General features: G+C 38.6%; 2 protein-coding genes across 3 annotated transcripts in view; one reads left to right on the top strand and one right to left on the bottom strand.

Moving 5' to 3' along the window:
- Window positions 1–3,716, top strand: part of MTERF2 (mitochondrial transcription termination factor 2) — a 16,632-nt gene extending 12,916 nt beyond the window's left edge. The window contains exon 3 of the mRNA XM_030821309.1: window positions 3,387–3,716. Within this exon, the coding sequence (XP_030677169.1) occupies window positions 3,387–3,434 (48 nt within the window). The 3' untranslated portion in view covers window positions 3,435–3,716. The remainder of the gene's footprint in view (window positions 1–3,386) is intronic.
- TMEM263 (transmembrane protein 263) lies at window positions 83–18,782 on the bottom strand. Of its 2 annotated transcripts, XM_030821311.1 has the most exons (4): window positions 18,425–18,782; window positions 17,338–17,405; window positions 6,967–7,036; window positions 83–3,009 (listed from the first exon to the last, which is right to left on the bottom strand). In XM_030821311.1, exons 3-4 carry the CDS (start codon window positions 7,028–7,030, stop codon window positions 2,723–2,725), a joined length of 351 nt encoding a protein of 116 aa, XP_030677171.1. In that variant the 5' UTR covers window positions 7,031–7,036; window positions 17,338–17,405; window positions 18,425–18,782; the 3' UTR covers window positions 83–2,722. The 2 variants fall into 2 exon arrangements, with proteins under 2 accessions (XP_030677171.1, XP_030677170.1); XM_030821310.1 differs by lacking the exon at window positions 17,338–17,405 and having other exon boundaries at window positions 18,425–18,772.

Below are 18,782 nucleotides of genomic sequence, written 5' to 3'. Positions count from 1 at the left end.
TGTTTGTACATTACTATCAAAAAAATTTTAAACTGGCTACAGCACTTACTGAACTGCAAAATAACTAAAAATGGTAAGATCACCCTGTTTTAAAGTTTCCTTTATTTCTTTAGATCTTTATGAAACATTCCATCGTTTGCAGATCATAGTGCTTTATTAACAAATTCATGTGTTCTTTTCCCATCCCTTTAATACAAAAAAAATTATTCATCAGTTATTTTCATCTGACATTTCACTAAGTACAGAATGCATAATGTCAACCTTATTAGATCAGCCATTCAAGTGGGTCACATAAGTTTATCTTCATTGTGCCAAATACCCACTCAAAGGATAAGCTGAATAACAGATGCCTCCAGGTGTATACAACAACCTTAGTTTCTTGACTTGAACTAGTCCTGTTAACAGGTCAAATTGCTAGTCTTTCTAAGTAAACTAAAAAAGACTCAAGTATACAGCTGTACATACATATCATCAGATGGTAAGTTCATTTCAACAAGAACCTCTATAACCAACTGTACATTTGTACAGTTTCCTGCTATCATTGCAAAAGCCCCTCTGAACAAAGTTATAGTTTAGAATTTAAAACAATCCTGATGAGACAAAACGTACCAGGTGGCTTTTCTGTAGCAGAAATTAATTACAACCATTTTTCCTCAAGAAATTTTAAAGACAGGCAAAGTTGAAAATAAATATGCAAGCATACAGTAAACAAAATGTCTATACTGAGAAATTCAGACACAAAGCACAGTGGAGTCTGTAACTGTAGAAGTCAGAAATACAAACTAGCAATGAAGCAATAATCTCTTCCAAATAGCAGGAAACAAGTTCTCTAATACCATTATTTAGATAATTATTTAGTGTTCACCTACTGATTTTGGAGTTTTTTTTTAATCCCGTTTGCTGATTATGACATTTGACCAGAATCCCAAGAAATACCTTAAATCATACTGCATGAAATAAATGACCATTTAATTCCTGATTAGTTGAACTCCTTAATGACTTTTCAGTTTTGTATGTAACAGAAAGGTTCAAGAACCTTTGTAGATTTGCTTACAATTGCTGCTGGTATTTATGAAAGCTTTTAAAAGTTATGTTATATTCTTCTGCATTTGTTGATTCCACATTAATGTAATTCTCTTAAGTATTTTATAAACAAGCCTTGGGTGTTAGAATGGTCTGTTTCAAATTTTCAGGCATGCTATTTTGACTTACTTACTGCAAGGTATCACCCCCCTTTCCTCCCCTCCACTATAAAAAAAAAAAAAAGTTTGCAGAATGGAGACAAATTTCCAGATTTAAGTAAAAAGAAATTTAAGATTTTCCCAGGCTTGGATTATAATCCTTGGTGGACAGGAATGCCAAGTATATATGCCAATTGTTAAATGTTTTATGAAATTAAACATGAAACAAAAAGAAAATGAATTCCAGCTAAATCATACTGAGAAGGAATGAGACATGAGACATATTAATATGATATGACACATTTATCATCCATAACCAAACACTTCAAATCCCTGACTGAAATTGGCTTGAAAAATGATACAAACTCTACAGCTGCTTTAAAGGACTGTAAGATTTAAAGCCTATATAAACCACTGAAGCACTTTTATATATTTTATATTCAAAACTAATCTATGGAGCTCATTCCATTCCATTTAAAATAGTCCTCACACATTTGTGGTTACTTTTACAGTGTTTTTAAAAAAGGAGTACTGCTAATAATTTAAGACATCCTAAAGACAGAATAGGTGTGAAGGCTTCTTTTTATATTTGGGGTGTTTTAGGTAATTTTTAAGAACTTAAAATTATTATTTGTTCCTCCTTAATATGAAACTCTTCCAAAATACCTTCTGACCAGTAAGTAAATGTTCCTTAGGCACTGTGAGGTGTATTAATGATGAAGCATGAACCCAGGCTGAGAAGCGTACGATTTGATTTTAACTACTGCCAAAACAGTTAACAAGCACTGTCTTATCCACTGACAGCAGGAAATGTCTTTACCCCACTACTCCTGAGATTCTAAAGAGGGAAAACTAATTTCACAAACAACCTTTAAAAGAATCCATAGATGATTCTAAGAACAGCATATATGCAGGGTATTAGAAAAGATGTTTTCTTTTGTAAGGCATCAATGATTAAAATAATAGAATGCATATTTACTAACAAAAGATGGTTAACATTATCATAAAATCATTTATCTTTTCTTTTTAAACTTCCCTAATTCCTGCTAATTTTGCCAGCTTAAATAAGAAATGAATGCCTCTTGGCCTAATCAACTATGGTTATAAAAAACTAAGACATCTGAAACTATTAGGCACATCAAAGGTACGGCTTATGTAATTCAAGGTTCCCTTCTTAAGGGGCAGGTGAGTTACCTGGCACATTATACATATGGAACTGCGCAGATCATCTACTAAATTCAACTTTCACATTTTTAGTCAAACTGAAAGACTTATAGTAAATATTCAAACATACCATATCTTCAGTTACAACCGAGTAAGTGTAACATTTTACCAGATAAAAAGCTGGAAACTTAAGTATGAGAAACCTTCATATACTGTGCTCGTATTGGTCTCTTCTTTTTAGATGAAAGCCAGTCATCAATACTTTCAACACAGCAGTTTAGAAGATAAACGTCCAAAACGGTTGACTTGGTTGTAGTCCATAATTTAGTAATTCAATGCCACTGGCATTATAGTGCTGTGGAGCACAAGTGTGTATTTTAGTCAGATTTGTCTTTCTTCTTTCCTGTTAAGGGCACTTTGTTTACAACAGCAGACCCAACAGCTGTAACACCTCCAGCCACAGCAGATACACCCCCTTTCACCAGCCCTATTCCCATGGAAGGCACAGTTGTAACAGCTGTTTTGGTCACTTCCAGACTCTTTCCACCAATCCAAGCCACACCACCAATGGTGGCACCAACAGCTCCCTTTGTAACACTGAAGATACCCCCAGTCACACGGGACAACATGCCTGGCTGCTGCTGTGGGTGATCTTTCACTGAACCTAATGAGAGAAAATATCATGAGACAAATGTAAGTCATAAGCCTTTAAAAGAGCAGTACACATCATTAAGTAACCTAAGACTTCCTCACAACAGGAGGTTGATTTGATAAGGCCAACCACACCGATTCAAAGACACCGAAGAGCTCTTCCTTCAGGGTATAGTTGTACATGTTTTTACAATATCTTGGTCCAATGCTAAGTCTTAGTATCTATGAGAAGAAATGCTTTAGAGACTAGACAACTTTTGTAAAACAGAATCCTATTTTAAATGTTTCCTTGGTTTATGGTTTTGTTAACAAATAACCTTTATTTTACATCCTAAAAGGAACATGAAAAAATAAAAAGATAACTATATTTGGCCTTCATTTCCTTGACAGGATTTAATCAATCATTACCGAAACAATCTTCTTTGTAAAAAGCAGTAGTTTTCAAGGTATGGTCTGGGACCACTGCAGACGCCGAAGACCATTTCAGGAGGTCTACAAGGTAAAAACTATTTTCATAATATTATTAAAATATCATATTAATATTATTAAAATATATTTGTCTTTTCACTTTCTTTCTGTCATGAGTCTATAGCAGAGTTTTCCAGAAGCAGAATGATGTATGATACAACAGACTGAATGCAGAAGCAGCTGCAAGAATGTAGCTGTCTTGCATTAATCCAAACATTAAAGAGATTTGCTAAAATGTATAAACCTGTATCACCTTGCTCACAATTTCCACATTTTTTGTTTTGAAAGAATTACTATTCATAAAAATATTTTAATTATGTTAATATGGGTTCTTTTAATGCATAAAATATTCAAATTTCTCAGTTTTTATTGCTAATATGGTAAATACTGACAAAGACACAGCTCTTTTGGGCCTCAATTTTTGACATTGTAAAGGCATCCTGAAACCAAAAAGTTTAAGAACCCCTACTAAGTAAATACATTTGGGTCTCTGCTCTATGTCTCCCTTACTGACATATTTAAAGAGCTAATACTATGTAAAAATAAAAAACTATTCATCATTTAAAATTGTGTTATCTACCTAAAAAATCATTTTCATTCAGACATAAGTAGGATAGAGAAACTGTAACTATGGTTAACACTTAAAATTACTGCCTCAGTAATTCTTATGAAAGACAGCGTGTGCTTTAAGTATCTAGTTTTTAAAAACTAGAGATATCCCCCATAAAAGGTAATAGCAATATGAAAAATTAAGCTGTATCTAAGTCATGAGTTTATTTTCTTCGGTTTGTTTTTTTTTTTTAAATAGAGCCACATATATTAGCATGTAAACTCAAACTTAGGAATAAAATGACTAGCAGAAAGATTTCATAAAAATTTGCACCAGCTTAAAATGAACACAGGTCTTTTCTCTTTAGTAACCTACTATTTTTTTTTTTTTGAGACGGAGTCTTGCTCTCTCACCCAGGCTAGAGTGCAGTGGCGCAATCTCAGCTCACTGCAAGCTCTGCCTCCTGGGTTCATGCCATTTTCCTGCCTCAGCCTCCTGAGTAGCTAGGAATACAGGCGCCCACCACCACACCTGGCTAATTTTTTGTATTTTTTAGTGGAGACAGGGTTTCACCATGTTAGTCAGGACGGTCTCAATCTCCTGACCTCGTGATCAACCCACCTCGGCCTCCCAAAGTGCTGGGATTACAGGCATGAGCCACCACGCCTGGCCTAGTAAGCTAATAATTTAAGCAGCAACAACACATAAGCATTGGTGGTGTTTTTCTAAACTTCATGGAAAAATATTTGGTACTTACACAATTCAAGCTTTACCTCTAAAAAAGAGGGGTAAATTACTGGGTACATAAGTCCAACTAAGAGCACCAAAACTATTAGATTCTAGCAGAATGAAGTTCTCAGAGAAGGTATCATGGGGAAACTGACAATATTTGATGGGGAAAATAAAAAATTCTGGAAACTGAGCTTTCCAATGCACAAGGCACAAATTTACCTTGAGATAGTTTTTCTTTTCATTGTTTGAAGATTTTACATTGTATCACAACTGGGAAAATCTCACTGACTAGTCAAAATATCTTTGCAAAATAGTGCATAAATACAGATACAGCAATAGCTATAAATTTTAAAAACCAAATATTTTTATTAAAACTACTTAAGTAATACGTATAGTTAATACAAATTTTTAATGACTGAAGTAAAAGACTTAAGATATAGATGGACATTTGAATATATTAGTTATAAAATTATGATGGAAAGGATTACATAATTGGTAATTCTTCTGTAATCAAGGTCACTAGCCCTAAGAAAAAAGGCAAAATCCTGATTTGAGGCTACAACAGATAACTGCCTCATGCCAAATATCTCATTAGTAAAACTGTCTTGCCATGTCAAATTTGGTACACATGCATTTAAAGAAGACAAATAATTGTTCTTAATCAAATCAGATAAATAATTACTGCAGTTGATCTGTTTTATTACAGTGTACTCTTAATTATCACCATATAAATTATCTGCTTTGCAGATTCCTCTTATTTAGCGGTTGGCACAGAAAGACATTCTGCTTTGTTCTCTTCCTTGACAATCATGCCCCTGGATGGCCTTTATTTAGCCCTTTCCTGATTTCTTTCTCACAAAGTCCTTGTTAACTTTCTCACTGAGCCCTAACTTTTCAAAATTCCATGGTTCCAGACCTAAAAATGTAAGGCATGGAAAAGAGCTGTGTTAGTAATTTTCCAGGCTATTCCTCCACCAAACTAAACTAAATCTAATCAGCTAGTTCTTTTTTTTTTTTTTTTTCAGACAGAGTCTCACTCTGTCACCCAGGCTGAAGTTCAGTGGCACGATCTTAGCTCACTGCAACCTCCGATAGTTCTTTTGAATTCTTTATGGCTTAAGTGTAAACTCTTTGTTGCTATTTTCCTAGCAATTTCATTTTTGCCTACCAAGAAAAGAAATATAGGAAGAAAATTTTAGACAATGGGTAACAGAACTAGGAAAAAATATATAATACCCAGAGTCACAACCTCCAGCCCTAGTAATCAACATGCAATTCTCCAAGGAGATCACTATTTGGATTAAGTTTAGTAACAGTCTATACCAAAAACATGCCTCTAGTCATTTTCTGTGTGTACTCAAGACATTCAGGTGTGTTTCCAAGGGTTTTTGAAGAATTACAATGATTCATGATATCACAATTTTCAAACTCAAAGAGAATTATGACTTAAAAAGACAAATGAAGCAGACCCCAAGATCATGTGTTAATAGAGGAGGAGAGGTACCAATTACAATATAATTAATAATAGGAGTTTCACAATAGATCTCTAATGCCTCTTGCATTAGGCTGATTTTGTATGCAGGATATCAAAACTAAACACAGTCCATCCTTCCTCTGTATCCATCCTCACCCTTTACAAATGAAAGGATACTTATACTTCTAAAATGGTCTTAAAAGAAGAATGACAGCAAAATATTATGCCTTATATGGTAAAATTGTGTCCCTATTCACCACTATCTATGCTTTCTTATTAGAGGCTAAAAATGTTATCTTCAATTATTTTGGGGACATATTTACTGACAAGGTAAACAGGTTATATTTCTTTAATAAAAACAATCAGGGCTGGGAGTGGCGGCTCATGCCTGTAATCCCAGCACTTTGGGAGGCCGAGGCAGGTGGATCAACTAAGGTCAGGAGTTCAAGACCACCCTGGCCAGTATGATGAAACCCCTGTCTCTACTAAAAATACAAAAAATTAGCCGGGTGTGGTGGCGGGTACCTGTAATCCCAGCTACTTGGGTGGCTGAGGCAGGAGAACTGCTTGAACCCAGGAAGCGGAGGTTGCAGTGAGCCAAGATCGTGCCATTGCACTCCAGCCTGGGTTGACAGAGTGAGACTCTGTCTCAAAAAATAAAAATAAAATTAAAAAAGTAAATAAAAACTATCAGAACTTTAATTCAGTATATTTTTCCATTCTTAGTGTTACAGATGCATACTTACCTTCTGGTGGTTCATCATTTAGGTATGATGGGATTTCTTGTTGATTTTTATCTGTCTGATTCATGATCCCCTAAAAAAAAAACATACAAACACATTTCATTTTAACCTCAACATGTCAGACTACCTCTTATCACATGCTAAATTGCAATTTCATCAACATTATTCAGATAAACAACATTTTATACCCACTATACAACTAGTCTTCATCTTGTTTCTCTCCTACTTCAAACTGCGGCATTTAATAAATACTTTAAATTGTACCAGTAGACAATATAAATCTTATGTGAAACACCCACCAAAGAGTGGCAGTCATAGTATAAGTTTTCCTTCGTTGTTACTGTGGTGCTTCAACTACAAGTGAAAATTACTCACTGAAAGAGAGCTGGAAGGTGGGGGTTAGCCGACAAAAATGTTGTTTCCTCCTATAGAATACTGGTTAATTTAATTGTAATTTATTTCACAATAGACTTGAAGAAAAAAGTATACCAGAACTAAAAAAGGTGCTCCCCAGACAGAATGGCTATTATTAAAAAGTCAAAATATAACAGACGCTGGCAAAGCTGCAGAAAAAAGAATGCTTATACACTGCTAATGGGAATGTCCATTAGTTCAGCCACTGTGGAAAACAGTTTGGAGATTTCTCAAAAGAACTTAGAACTACCATTCAACCCAGCAATCCCATTTCTGGATATAACTCAAAGGAATATAAATCGTTCTACCACACACGTGTTATGTTCATCACAGCACTATTCACAATAACAAAGACATGGAATCAACCTAGATGCCTATCAACAGTGGACTGGATAAAGAAAATGTGGTACATATACATCATGGAATACTATGTAGCCATAAAAAAGAATGAGATCATGTCCTTTGCAGCAACACAGGTGGAGCTGGGGGCCATGATCCTAAGTGAATTAACACCGGAACAGAAAACCAAATACTGCATTTTCTCACTTATGAATGAGAGCTAAACACTGAGTATACATGGACACAAAGAAGGTAACGAGACACTGGGGCCTGCTTGTAGGTGATGAGTGGAAAGAGAGTGAGGGTCAAAAAAACTATCTATTGAGTACTATGCTTATTACCTGGGTGATAAAATCATCTGTGCACCCAACCCCCACAACACATGATTTTACTCACGTAATGAATCTGCACATGTACTCATGACCCTAAAATTTGGAAAAAAAAAAAAAATACTACGGTGTTCTGAGAAAGTCTTAAAAAAAAGACATCCCTCTCTTGTAATGATGACACCACCAATCTGAATCAGTAACAGATCAATTTTGATGACTTTTTGCTGTTCTTAAAGCTCTTATGAACAGAGGCAGTTAACAGAATTCAAAATTTACTGTAAAATATGTAAATATATATAAATACAGACGGAAAAAATCTCTGCCATCATGAAATGGATACTCCAATGGGGAAAGGCAATAAATAAATACAAAGAGAGGACTATATGTCAGTGGTATTTATATGCTATGGAGAAAAACGGATAGATGAGGAGAGGCTGTGATACTTTATTTTTGTATAATTTTTTTTTTTTTTTGAGACAGAGTCTCACTCTGTCACCCAGGCTGGAGTGCAGTGGCGCGATCTCAGCTCACTGCAACTCTGCCTCCCAGGTTCAAGTGATTCTTCTGTCTCAGCCTCCCGAGTAGCTGGGACTACAGTCGTGCATCACCATGCCTGGCTAATTTTTGTATTTTTAGTAGAGATGGGGTTTCACCAGGTTGGCCAGGCTGGTCTCGAACTCCTGAACTCAGGTGATCTGCCCACCTCGGCCTCCCAAAGTGCTGGGATTACAGGCATGAGCCACTGCGCCCGGCCAGGGATGGATGGGGAGAGGATATGATATTTTAGATAGGATAGTCTGTGAAGGCTTTACTGCGATGACACTCAAAGAAGGTAAGGATACAAGATATTTAGGTGAAGAGTCTTTGCGGAAGAAGAAATGGCAAGAGCAAAGGGCCTGATGTGGGAGCTTACCTGGATCAGCAAGAAGGAACAGCCAGTAAAGTGTGGCAGGGTCGCATCAAGGGCAGTAGGAGAGGAAGTCAAAGAGTGAGGTCTGGATAAACACAGGCCCTTGAAGGCGATGATGGAGAGTGGCTTTTAACTGAGTGAGATGGGAAACTAGTAAAAGGCACTGAATAAAAGAGTAAGGTGATCTTTTAAAAGATCATTCTGGCTGCTGTAGGCAATACAAGCAATAGGCGAACAACAGCAGAGGCAGAAAGTCCCATTAGGAAACAATTTCAATAATCTAGGCCAAAAAATGTTGGTGGCTTGGATGAGGGTGGTAGAGGCAGAGGTTGTGAGAAGTGGGAATTTTCAAAGGTGATTTTTAACTTCATGGAATTCATCTTCTTATGACTTTAAAATGTAAATCCTACTTGAGATGAGACTTCTCTGCACCTCTACTGAGTCCAGCAGCACATGTTGTGTTTAATAAATAGCTTTCAATTGCTCTAGTGAAAATCCTGACTCAGGTCATTTATCAATGGCACCTAATCTTATCCTGGTTTGGTTTGAGAATTTAGCACATCATCCCAAACATAAGATTTAAAAAGTAATAGTAAAGCTAAGTAATCTCTCATAGAAAAACCAGTAAGAATTTCAGCTGATGCACTACTGGGAAAGGAGGTTCTTGATGGATGTGCCTTAATTTTAAAACTCCCCAACCACAAAGGTACATTTATTACCATTCACATTTATATTTTCTTTGATCTATCATCATGGTAAGATCATAACAAATTATACAGGATGGTGGTTAAGGCTTTGGGGTCAGAGTGCCTGTTTGAATCTCAGCTTGACCATAAACTGTATAGAAGAGGACAAATAACTTCATTAAATACTTGCTGTTTAGGATAGTGAAAATAAAAATCAAAGACAATTCTAGCCTTAACCCTAAGATGAGAATGCTATTTAACATATTCCAAAACAAACCATGCAGAAATTCCTGGCAGAATATGCGTGTCCCTTCTGAGAAATGATGATTTTGAAGCCACTTACTTCCCCGCTGGACTATTAATTTCAAGAGGACAGACACCTTTGTCCAACTTGTTCATCACGGTAATCTCAGTACTATATATTAATACCATATACATAGACACAAATCCAGGAGATCACTTGGCTGGTCAGTCAATAGAAGGTACCATACCCTATAGAGAAATATGGGAAATTACATATACCCATACATCTTACATATTTTAACTGGAGTTTAAAAATAGGTGTGATTATGACTGTAACCGCATATATTTCAAAACTGACTTTCTGGTGCCTACCCCATAAATCCCTACCAACAGTCTTACCTTTTATTTCTAATACAGTATCCCTTAAAAACAATTATTTTTCTATATCCTATCTTGTAATTAAGAAAAAGACCACAATTTTAAAAAATTAGTTCTGCTTTATGAGAGCATAAGATATATGCAGTTTAATCTAAATAATATGAATTGACTTCATCCTTCTGTGGGTAGGCAATAAGAACCCATGAGCACAGTTATACTGTCATATCTGTGCCTTAAGACACTAACTGAAGCAAGAAGAGATGGAAGGACAGAGAGATTAATACAGTAAGTGGCTACTTTAGTAGTCCAGTAAGATAGAATTTTCTGACAGTCTAAACTCTGCCAGATTATCATGTCTAAATAAATGCTTTGGACCAAAATACCAGGGTCACCTTTGAATTCTGCTTTTTTTTACATTCCCATCTAATTATCGGTAAATTCTGTTGCCTAAATAAATCCAGAATATAACCATTTCTCATTACCTCTACTGTTACCACTTTAAGCCATCATAATCTCTTACTTGTACTACTGCAAAATCTCTGAGTGGGTCTCCGAGCTTCCACCTTTGTTCTTCTTTCAGTCCAGTCATGTCATACTCTGCTTAAAATCCTCCAACTGCTTCCTATTTTGCTTAGAATAAAATTCAGAGTCCTTATACCTTTGCCTTTGAGGCCAGACACTTAACCGCCATCTCCACTATTCTACCTCTTGTTCATTCCAGTCTAGTAACACAGAGTTCCTTGTTTATCCTTTCCTCAAAGTCTTTTCCCCAGTATATGTACATGGCTCAGGTCCTTCTGCAAATGTCCCCTTATCAGAAGATGTTCCCTGACCACCTTATAATAGATGAGCACCCTCCACTCTTCTCATCATTTTCACCTAATCTGTTTACTTTGGGTCTCTCGCAATTAAAATGTAAGCTCCATGAGAACAAACGCTTGGTTTGTTTACTACTCTATCACCAGAGACTTAATCAATGACGCATGGTGGACACTCATATATTTGAATTGTTTGTAAGAAGTAGAATGTAACTTGGGTATTAATGTGAGATGAAAGGGAGAATCTAATGTCATATTTCTAGTATAAGACAGAGATGATGAACACAGAGAACATCAGAAGAGAGACCTTTTGAGAGAAGATGAAGGACTTGTTTCTGAACAAGCTGTATTTGAAATGCCTTCAGGGCATCCACACTTGTTCAGCAGGCAATTGGATTTAAGAGGCCAGAGATTCAGCATAAAGTTTGAGTTAGAGTTGAGGTTCTAAGAGCGGTTTGAAGTGATAGCTGAAGCTCTGAGCAGTGGGTGATATGATCAAGGAAAAGAGTGATGAGAAGCCTACTGACAGCATTAATTGGCCAGCTCATATTTAAGAGGTGAGCAAAAGAGAAGCCAGCAAAAACAAACAGAACACATCTGAAAATGAACAAATGAGTACAGCCTCATGGAACGCAAGAGAGGAATTTATAAGCTTCCAAAAGACATACATTATGCAGATGTGAAAATAATTTATGATCAAATACTACAGAAATATGCTAATGCTATATTTAGAGACTGTAAAAGGCATATATCATCATGCCCAATTTTTTAAAAAATGCATACAAAAAGACTAGAAGAAAGTATGCCAAAGTATTAATAAAGATTGCCGAGGGGGTAGAAATACATAAGTTTTACATTTTACATACACACGCATGAAGTAGTATATATAGCATTTATATATTAATAGTATACATAGTATTTGTATATAGTATTTTTATACCTACACATAGAAATATGCATAAATACATATACATAGAAATATGCATAGTTAATTAACATCTATAAATTTTCTACCATAAAAATGTATTGCTTTTATAATTAAAGAAAAATACATATTTTCAAGTCTTGGAAATCAGCAACATTCATAAATAGTTTTAAAGATTATGTAGTTCATCTAATCCTAATTATTCTGTTTTAGCCACAGATGACGTTAATAATCTCAAAAACAATGTACTTGAATCACATGATGCTTTAAGAAAATGGTATCACTGAGTTTTGTTCACAGTTATGTCTTGGGTAAGGAAATCCTGACAAACAGCCTTATGCAGGTTATTACTATATTAACTGCACAATAATGTTAAAGACATTACCCACTACAACACTTAATAGCTCTGATGTGGAACTCCACATAAGAAATTTCTTCAGAGGTAATTATTTAGAAAATATCTTGTTTCCCCCAAATATTTAGCGTGTTTTCTTAAAGATATAGGCATTTTTATATTTAAAAGATACAAAGGTATGAGGTCTTCCTTCTCTTTGGCTTCCAGGAAACTTACAGCTAAAATCCCAACTCAACTAGGTAGGCTCCTGTGGCCTGCACAGTTGTGTCCTATCTTCCTCCACACTTCCACACCTCCTCAAGACTGCTACTTGGATTGCTATTTCTCCCTGGTTTGCAATTTGAATATCTTATTTACATATTTTTACCAATTTGTTGGTACGTTTTTGTTGTAAGCTGCCAGACAGTATTTGTGGGATAAGTACAATAAAAAGAAAATATTGTAATCCCAGCACTTTGGAGGTTGAGGTTAGAGGACTGCTTGAGCTAAGGAAGTCAAGACCAGGAAAACATAATGAGACTCCATCTCCACAAAAAAAAAAAAAAAAAAATTGACTGGGCATGGTGGCACATGCCTGTAGTGCCACATATTTGGAAGGATGAAGAGGAAGAACTGCCTAAGCCCAGGAGTTTAAAGCAGCTGCAGTGAGCCATGATCATGCCATTGCACTCCAGCCTGGGCTACAGAGTGAGACCCTGTCTCAAACGATAGGACAGGAGAGGAGAGGAGAGGACAGGACAGGACAGGACAGGACAGGACAGGACAGGACAGGACAGGACGAAGAGAAGAGAAGCGAAGTGAAGAGAAGTATCCGCATATACTTTAAGCATCACAAGAAGAAATACATACCAATATATGGCCCAAATTTGGGGTTTAAAAAAAACTCTAAGCTAGAGTCATGCTTTCCAAATGTACCTTTTTTTTTTTTTTTTTTTTGAGACGGATTCTCGCTCTGTCGCCCAGGCTGGAGTGCAGTGGCGCGATCTCGGCTCACTGCAAGCTCCGCCTCCCGGGTTCAGGCCATTCTCCTGCCTCAGCCTCTCCGGGTAGCTGGGACTACAGGCGCCCGCCACCACGCCCGGCTAATTTTTTGTATTTTTAGTAGAGACGGGGTTTCACCGTGGTCTCGATCTCCTGACCTCGTGATCCCCTGCCTCAGCCTCCCAAAGTGCTGGGATTACAAGCGTGAGCCACCGCGCCCGGCCCCAAATGTACCTTTTTAAAGGCAGTGGTATGCCAAGGACTTAAGAATCCACAGGAGAGACATAATGCCTGCATTTAATCTAGAGTAATTTAAAATACTGTTTTATTTTTAAATTCACACACAGTAAAAAGTAAAATGAAAAGTGCTTGAACATTGTGTTTTTTTAAAAGATAACTAGACTTTCAAGAGATTTCACTCTCGCCTGGGGCTGCTTCCGGGTATATTCTCAGACTTACCAGCTCTCCCTGCCAGTCCAACCACACTCCCACTCCCACGCCCACCATGAGTTCATTCTGGCTTTAAATTAGGAGTGTTTCTGTAGAGGAGTGTGAAATGTAAAAAGCTAGATACTATTATATAGAAATATTCAATTGCATTTAAAATTTACTAGCAGTAGTTACCAATAGGATTATCAATAAACAAGAAAGTAGCAACTCTGGAGTCCTGCCATGCCAGGCATATGTCTACCTAGACTAGAGGAATTCACTATTTAGAATGCCTTGAAAGTCCTAAGTGCCACAAAGATTAGTTTCACTGGGACTTAAAAAAAAAAAAAAACAAGGGCCAGTCATGGTGGCTCACACCTGTAATCCCACCACTTTGGGTGGCCAAGGCGGGTGGATCACCTGAGGTCAGGGGTTCGAGACCAGTCTGGCCAACATGGTGAAACCCCATCTCTATTAAAAATACAAAGATACATGGTATTAAAAATACCATGCCAGGCATGGTGGCACACGCCTGTAATCCTAGATACTCAGGAGGCTGAGGCAGGAGAATTGCTTGAACCCAGGAGGTGGAGGTTGCAGTGAACCAAGATCTCACCACTGCACTCCAGCCTGGGTGACAGGGCAGAACTCCATCTCAAAAAAAAAAAGATTAGTTTTGTTTTGACGTTTGGGCATCTTGTACATCACACCTTAAGAGCCAGTATGTAGTATCAAAATTCCTCTAGAACTCTTAGAGTAATACAAATTATTACTAATTTTTAATTAATTAAAAAGCCACAAGTATTTGAGATTTTTTTTCCTGAATTCCTAATTTGATCAGAAGACACTGAGTTACCTTATAAAGGTATTTGCTAAAATCCTTAACTGTGTCATCTGTACTTTTCATTCACATAAACCATTCCAAAGTCCTACACACAAATATGTGCCTAACTTTTAGTGATATTACCTCTTTATGGATATTGCCACTTCGTTACTAAAGAGAAATACTTTTTATATTACTATCCTGCTTATTATCACCATTGCAGGAGACCTGTTTCTCTTATAGTAGGAACTGTGAAGATAAATAGACCCCAATCTGAAACTTTGAAAGGTAAATAATCTACTAATAAAATTTAAGAGTATATACATAGAGACAAGTATCAACTGACAGTAAAAATTTCAAAATGGGCCTGTAATCCCAGCACTTTGAAAGGCTGAGGCAGGCAGATGACCTGAGGTCAGGAGTTCAAGACCAGCCTCATCAACATGGTGAAACCCCGTCTCTACTAAAAATAGAAAAATCAGCCGGGTGTGGTGGCAGGTACCTGTAATCCCATCTACTAGGGAGGCTGAGGCAGGAAAATCTCTTGAACCTGGGAGGCGGATGTTACAGTGAGTGGAGATCGAGCCACTGCACTCCAGCCTGGGCGACAGAGCAAGACTCCATATCAAAAAAGAAAAAATTCAAAATGACCATTTTTAAATGTTACCCTTAAGTAATATATTAACATTATTAAATTTCATACAAACTATCTGCCCTGAACTCACTGAATCATTAATTCAACATATACTTGAGGCCTACTATGTGCCAGGCACCCTGTTATGCAATTAGTTCAGTGTGATTAAGCACACACAGGCACTACTCTAAACCAGAGTTTACAATCCAGTGGGAATAGACTTTTCCGGCACTTGCCATTTAGTGAATCATTCAAGAAACAAATTATACATTCAAGAAACAAATATATCTGCTCTCTAGGAGCTCATAATGCACAAGTTGCTATTAAAAACATACTTTCTGGCTGGGCATGCTGGCTCATGCCTGTAATCCCAGCACTTTGAAAGGTCGAGGCAGGAGGATCGCTTGAGCCCTGGAGTTGGAGAGCAGCCTGGGCAACACAGCAAGACCTCATCTCTACCAAAAAACAACACAACACATACTTTTCTAAGGAAGGCAGTAATGACAGACAATAGCTTTAGATAAATACAAATGATTTAACTTATTCTACAGACATAAATCAGTTCTACCTTTTGGTCCTGAAGTGTGAATAAATTATTACAATACCAACTAAACTGGTTATAAGTGGGTTTTTAAGAAATTGTGACATATGAAAGACTTCTTTGTTGTAGACTGTATATCACGACTACAAATTCATCAGCAGTTACATTAAGCATTGTAGAGATGGGGAGAAATAATTCTTGCTCAGTACAATAGTATCACATAGATTTAGCAGCTGGCAAATACACTGAGCAAGGATTAACAACACAATTCCCTAAAGGGTAATTTATTCCAATAATAGAAATAAGTAAACAAACACCTCTTGGGAAACTTGTTTTCTTTGATGAATCAATGTTGTTTGTGGGTTTCAGTAATATTTCATATATAAATTTAAAGTTTTTATTCATAATAAAAAATTCTGAAAACAGTACATAAATTTTCCTCTGCGTACCACCCCTCTATACACCAAAGTAAGTTAAATAACACTAACACGTTATATAAAGCTTAACTACAAAATACAGTGCACAAGTTTATTGTCAAAGCCACTTAAAACTACCTGTTATTCAACAGTAGGTGCCAATTTCCCTATAATAGAAAAAGACGACTATAAATGAATTAGCCAAATTCTTCTACATATTCTACCTAAAAGAACTTTACCACATCCTCACTCCCATGTTTTAGCTTTTTTGCCAAATAACTGTAAAGAGATTCAAAAATATATTTATACAGAGCTTTACAACATATACACCAACAAGCAGAGTACATTAAAACTCCAGCTTACTGTTTTTATGTTTTTCTAGTTAAATCAACTATCAAGAAGAGTCTGCTTTTAAAGATGGCCCCTGCCCATTAAATCAACAGCAAATAGGCTACAAGAAATGCTCTCAATCTAACAAGGAAGAAAAGGTCATCTGCCAGTAAAACTTGTAAGTGCCCACTTAGACGAGTAATAACTGACAGTGTCAAAATGGCAATTTTTAAGGGTTGTCGTTAAATGAAACATTAAGCAGAATTACAATATTCTATTAAACCAGAGAACCAGTACACCATCTTCACATTATTTCAACAGATACTTGCATTCCTACTATGTGTCAAACATTCTGTTAGGCACTGAGGCATCTCTGTGAACAAGCATACAAAGGTCCTATTCTCAAGACGTTTATATATAATCCAGTGAGGTATCTTCCGGAAGTAGAAAAAGAGCAAATACCGAATAACTGAAACAAAGAAAGATAAAGATTTTCCTGTAGTTAAAAAAAAAAAAAACACATGCACACACACAGAAATCTGTATATTTGTCTAATGTAGCAACCGTTATAATTTCTAACGATGCTTTCTATAAATGGACAAATTTTTACTGAACTTGGTTTCTGGTACATCTGTTCTAACAAAGACTAAAGAAATGAAAGTGGAAAAAGCAAAACAGGATGCATATGGGTTTATCAAAGGCTACTCCCTTTCTTTTTAAAAAGTTAAGCATGGGCGTGGAGCGCGCACACACACATACACATACATATACACACACACACACACACACACACACACACACACACACGGGCGCGCGCGTTTACCTGTTGGTGTGGTATCGATATTCCTGGGGAACCCTTGAGGGCACTCACACCAGCAGAAGTTTCAAAGGCTAAACAACAGCATACAGCAAATAATCACATATAGCAAATATTTTCATTTGGAATTAGCACAGTGTTCACAAGGACGCAAAAATCAAATTAAGAACCCTTCCCTTTTCTCTGGGTGTTTCTAAACCCTTTCGGGCGGCCCCTTCTCTCCCTATTGATCCCTTTAGGCACTAGCAAATCTTTTTTTTTTTTCTTTAGCAGAGTGAGTGACGTGGCAGGAGGCAGAAAATGACCCTGCAGGCGCCGTGGCTAGCGCTGAGCTTGGCACCTCCTCCCTCCGCTCCACGTTGTACACCCAGCACACCCCCAACTTCCGAAGGGCTCCAGAATGTCTATGTAAGAAGGGTTTAGGACAGGCGATCTGATTGAAAGTGGGAGCTGGGGGGTCGCTCTTGAAGCTGCGTGTGCAGAGCAAGCAGTTTTTATTTAGACTGGGAGGCAGTGACGGCACGGATGGGTGCTCCAGCACTCCCTGTCACCCTTGGGCGCCGCCAGCACCCTCTCCATTCCCACTTTTACTTTAGGTTAGGCGTGGTACAGCCTTCCTACCCAGGAAGAGCTATGGGGGTGTCCACTGGGAAAAAGTCTTGTGTGCCTGTACCCAAAAGGGAGGTTTATCAACAGGTCAGGAGTTGGCAGGGCGAGGAAGCCCAGTACCCAAGCCCCTCCGCTGCATTCCTCTCCCAGGCTGCTGACGCCCCCCACCTTCCTCCTCCGCTCCCAACCCCGAACCCCCAGATGCTAAGAAGTCAGGCGGAGGCTTTCCAGGGGAGTGCCCAAGCTCCAATCGTGGCGGGGCAGTCAGCGACGTACAAGGAGGAGTAGCCCCAGAAGCGAACCTCCATCCGCCCCCACCTTCGTCCCGCCCCTCCCCCTTTCCCAATGGGGCCTCGCCGAGGCCCCGCTGGGCAGCCAGGCCGGGCAGTGGGAGGTGAGGGGCAGGGGCGCCGACGGCAGACGGCTACGGAGGAGGGCAGGAAGCCAGGACTGCGCCCCTGCCCTCACAGCCCGACACACTCACCGCCGGGGTCGCGGCCAGCGCTAGGGCAGGGGCCGGGCGGAGTGAGCGGGCCGGCGCCGAGGAGTGCTGAGGCGGCCTGGGCGGCAGCGGCGGCCGGCACAACCCCGGGCAGTCGCGGCTCCGGAGGCGTCCTCTCAGGATGTGGAGCTAGAAGACTGTGGCGGCGGCGATGGAGGCGGCGGCCTCTGGCTGCGGACGTGGCGGCCGACGCGACCCGCCCCCTCCGCCGCCTACTCAGCTCCCGCCTCCTCCCGCGGCTCCGGCTCCGAGGCGCACGCGCGCTTGTGCAGCCCGGGCCCCTCCCGCGCCCACCGGGCACACGCCCACCCGTTTCTCGCAGGGTCCGGCCCTCCCAGCA

The sequence above is a fragment of the Nomascus leucogenys genome, chromosome 10 (assembly GCF_006542625.1).
Source record: "Nomascus leucogenys isolate Asia chromosome 10, Asia_NLE_v1, whole genome shotgun sequence".
NCBI classification, from domain to species: domain Eukaryota; kingdom Metazoa; phylum Chordata; class Mammalia; order Primates; family Hylobatidae; genus Nomascus; species Nomascus leucogenys.
The sequence above is the reverse complement of the archived record's forward strand: the minus strand, read 5'-3'. Positions and strand labels throughout refer to the sequence as shown.

What these genes read in the sequence shown, in the direction of transcription:
- TMEM263 (XM_030821311.1), bottom strand. Translation starts at nt 7,030, where the DNA reads ATGAATCAGACAGATAAAAATCAACAAGAAATCCCATCATACCTAAAT. An exon ending in AAATGATGAACCACCAGAAG is followed by an intron (nt 3,010 to 6,966) that starts GTAAGTATGCAT and finishes TTCTCTCATTAG; the next exon opens with GTTCAGTGAAAGATCACCCA.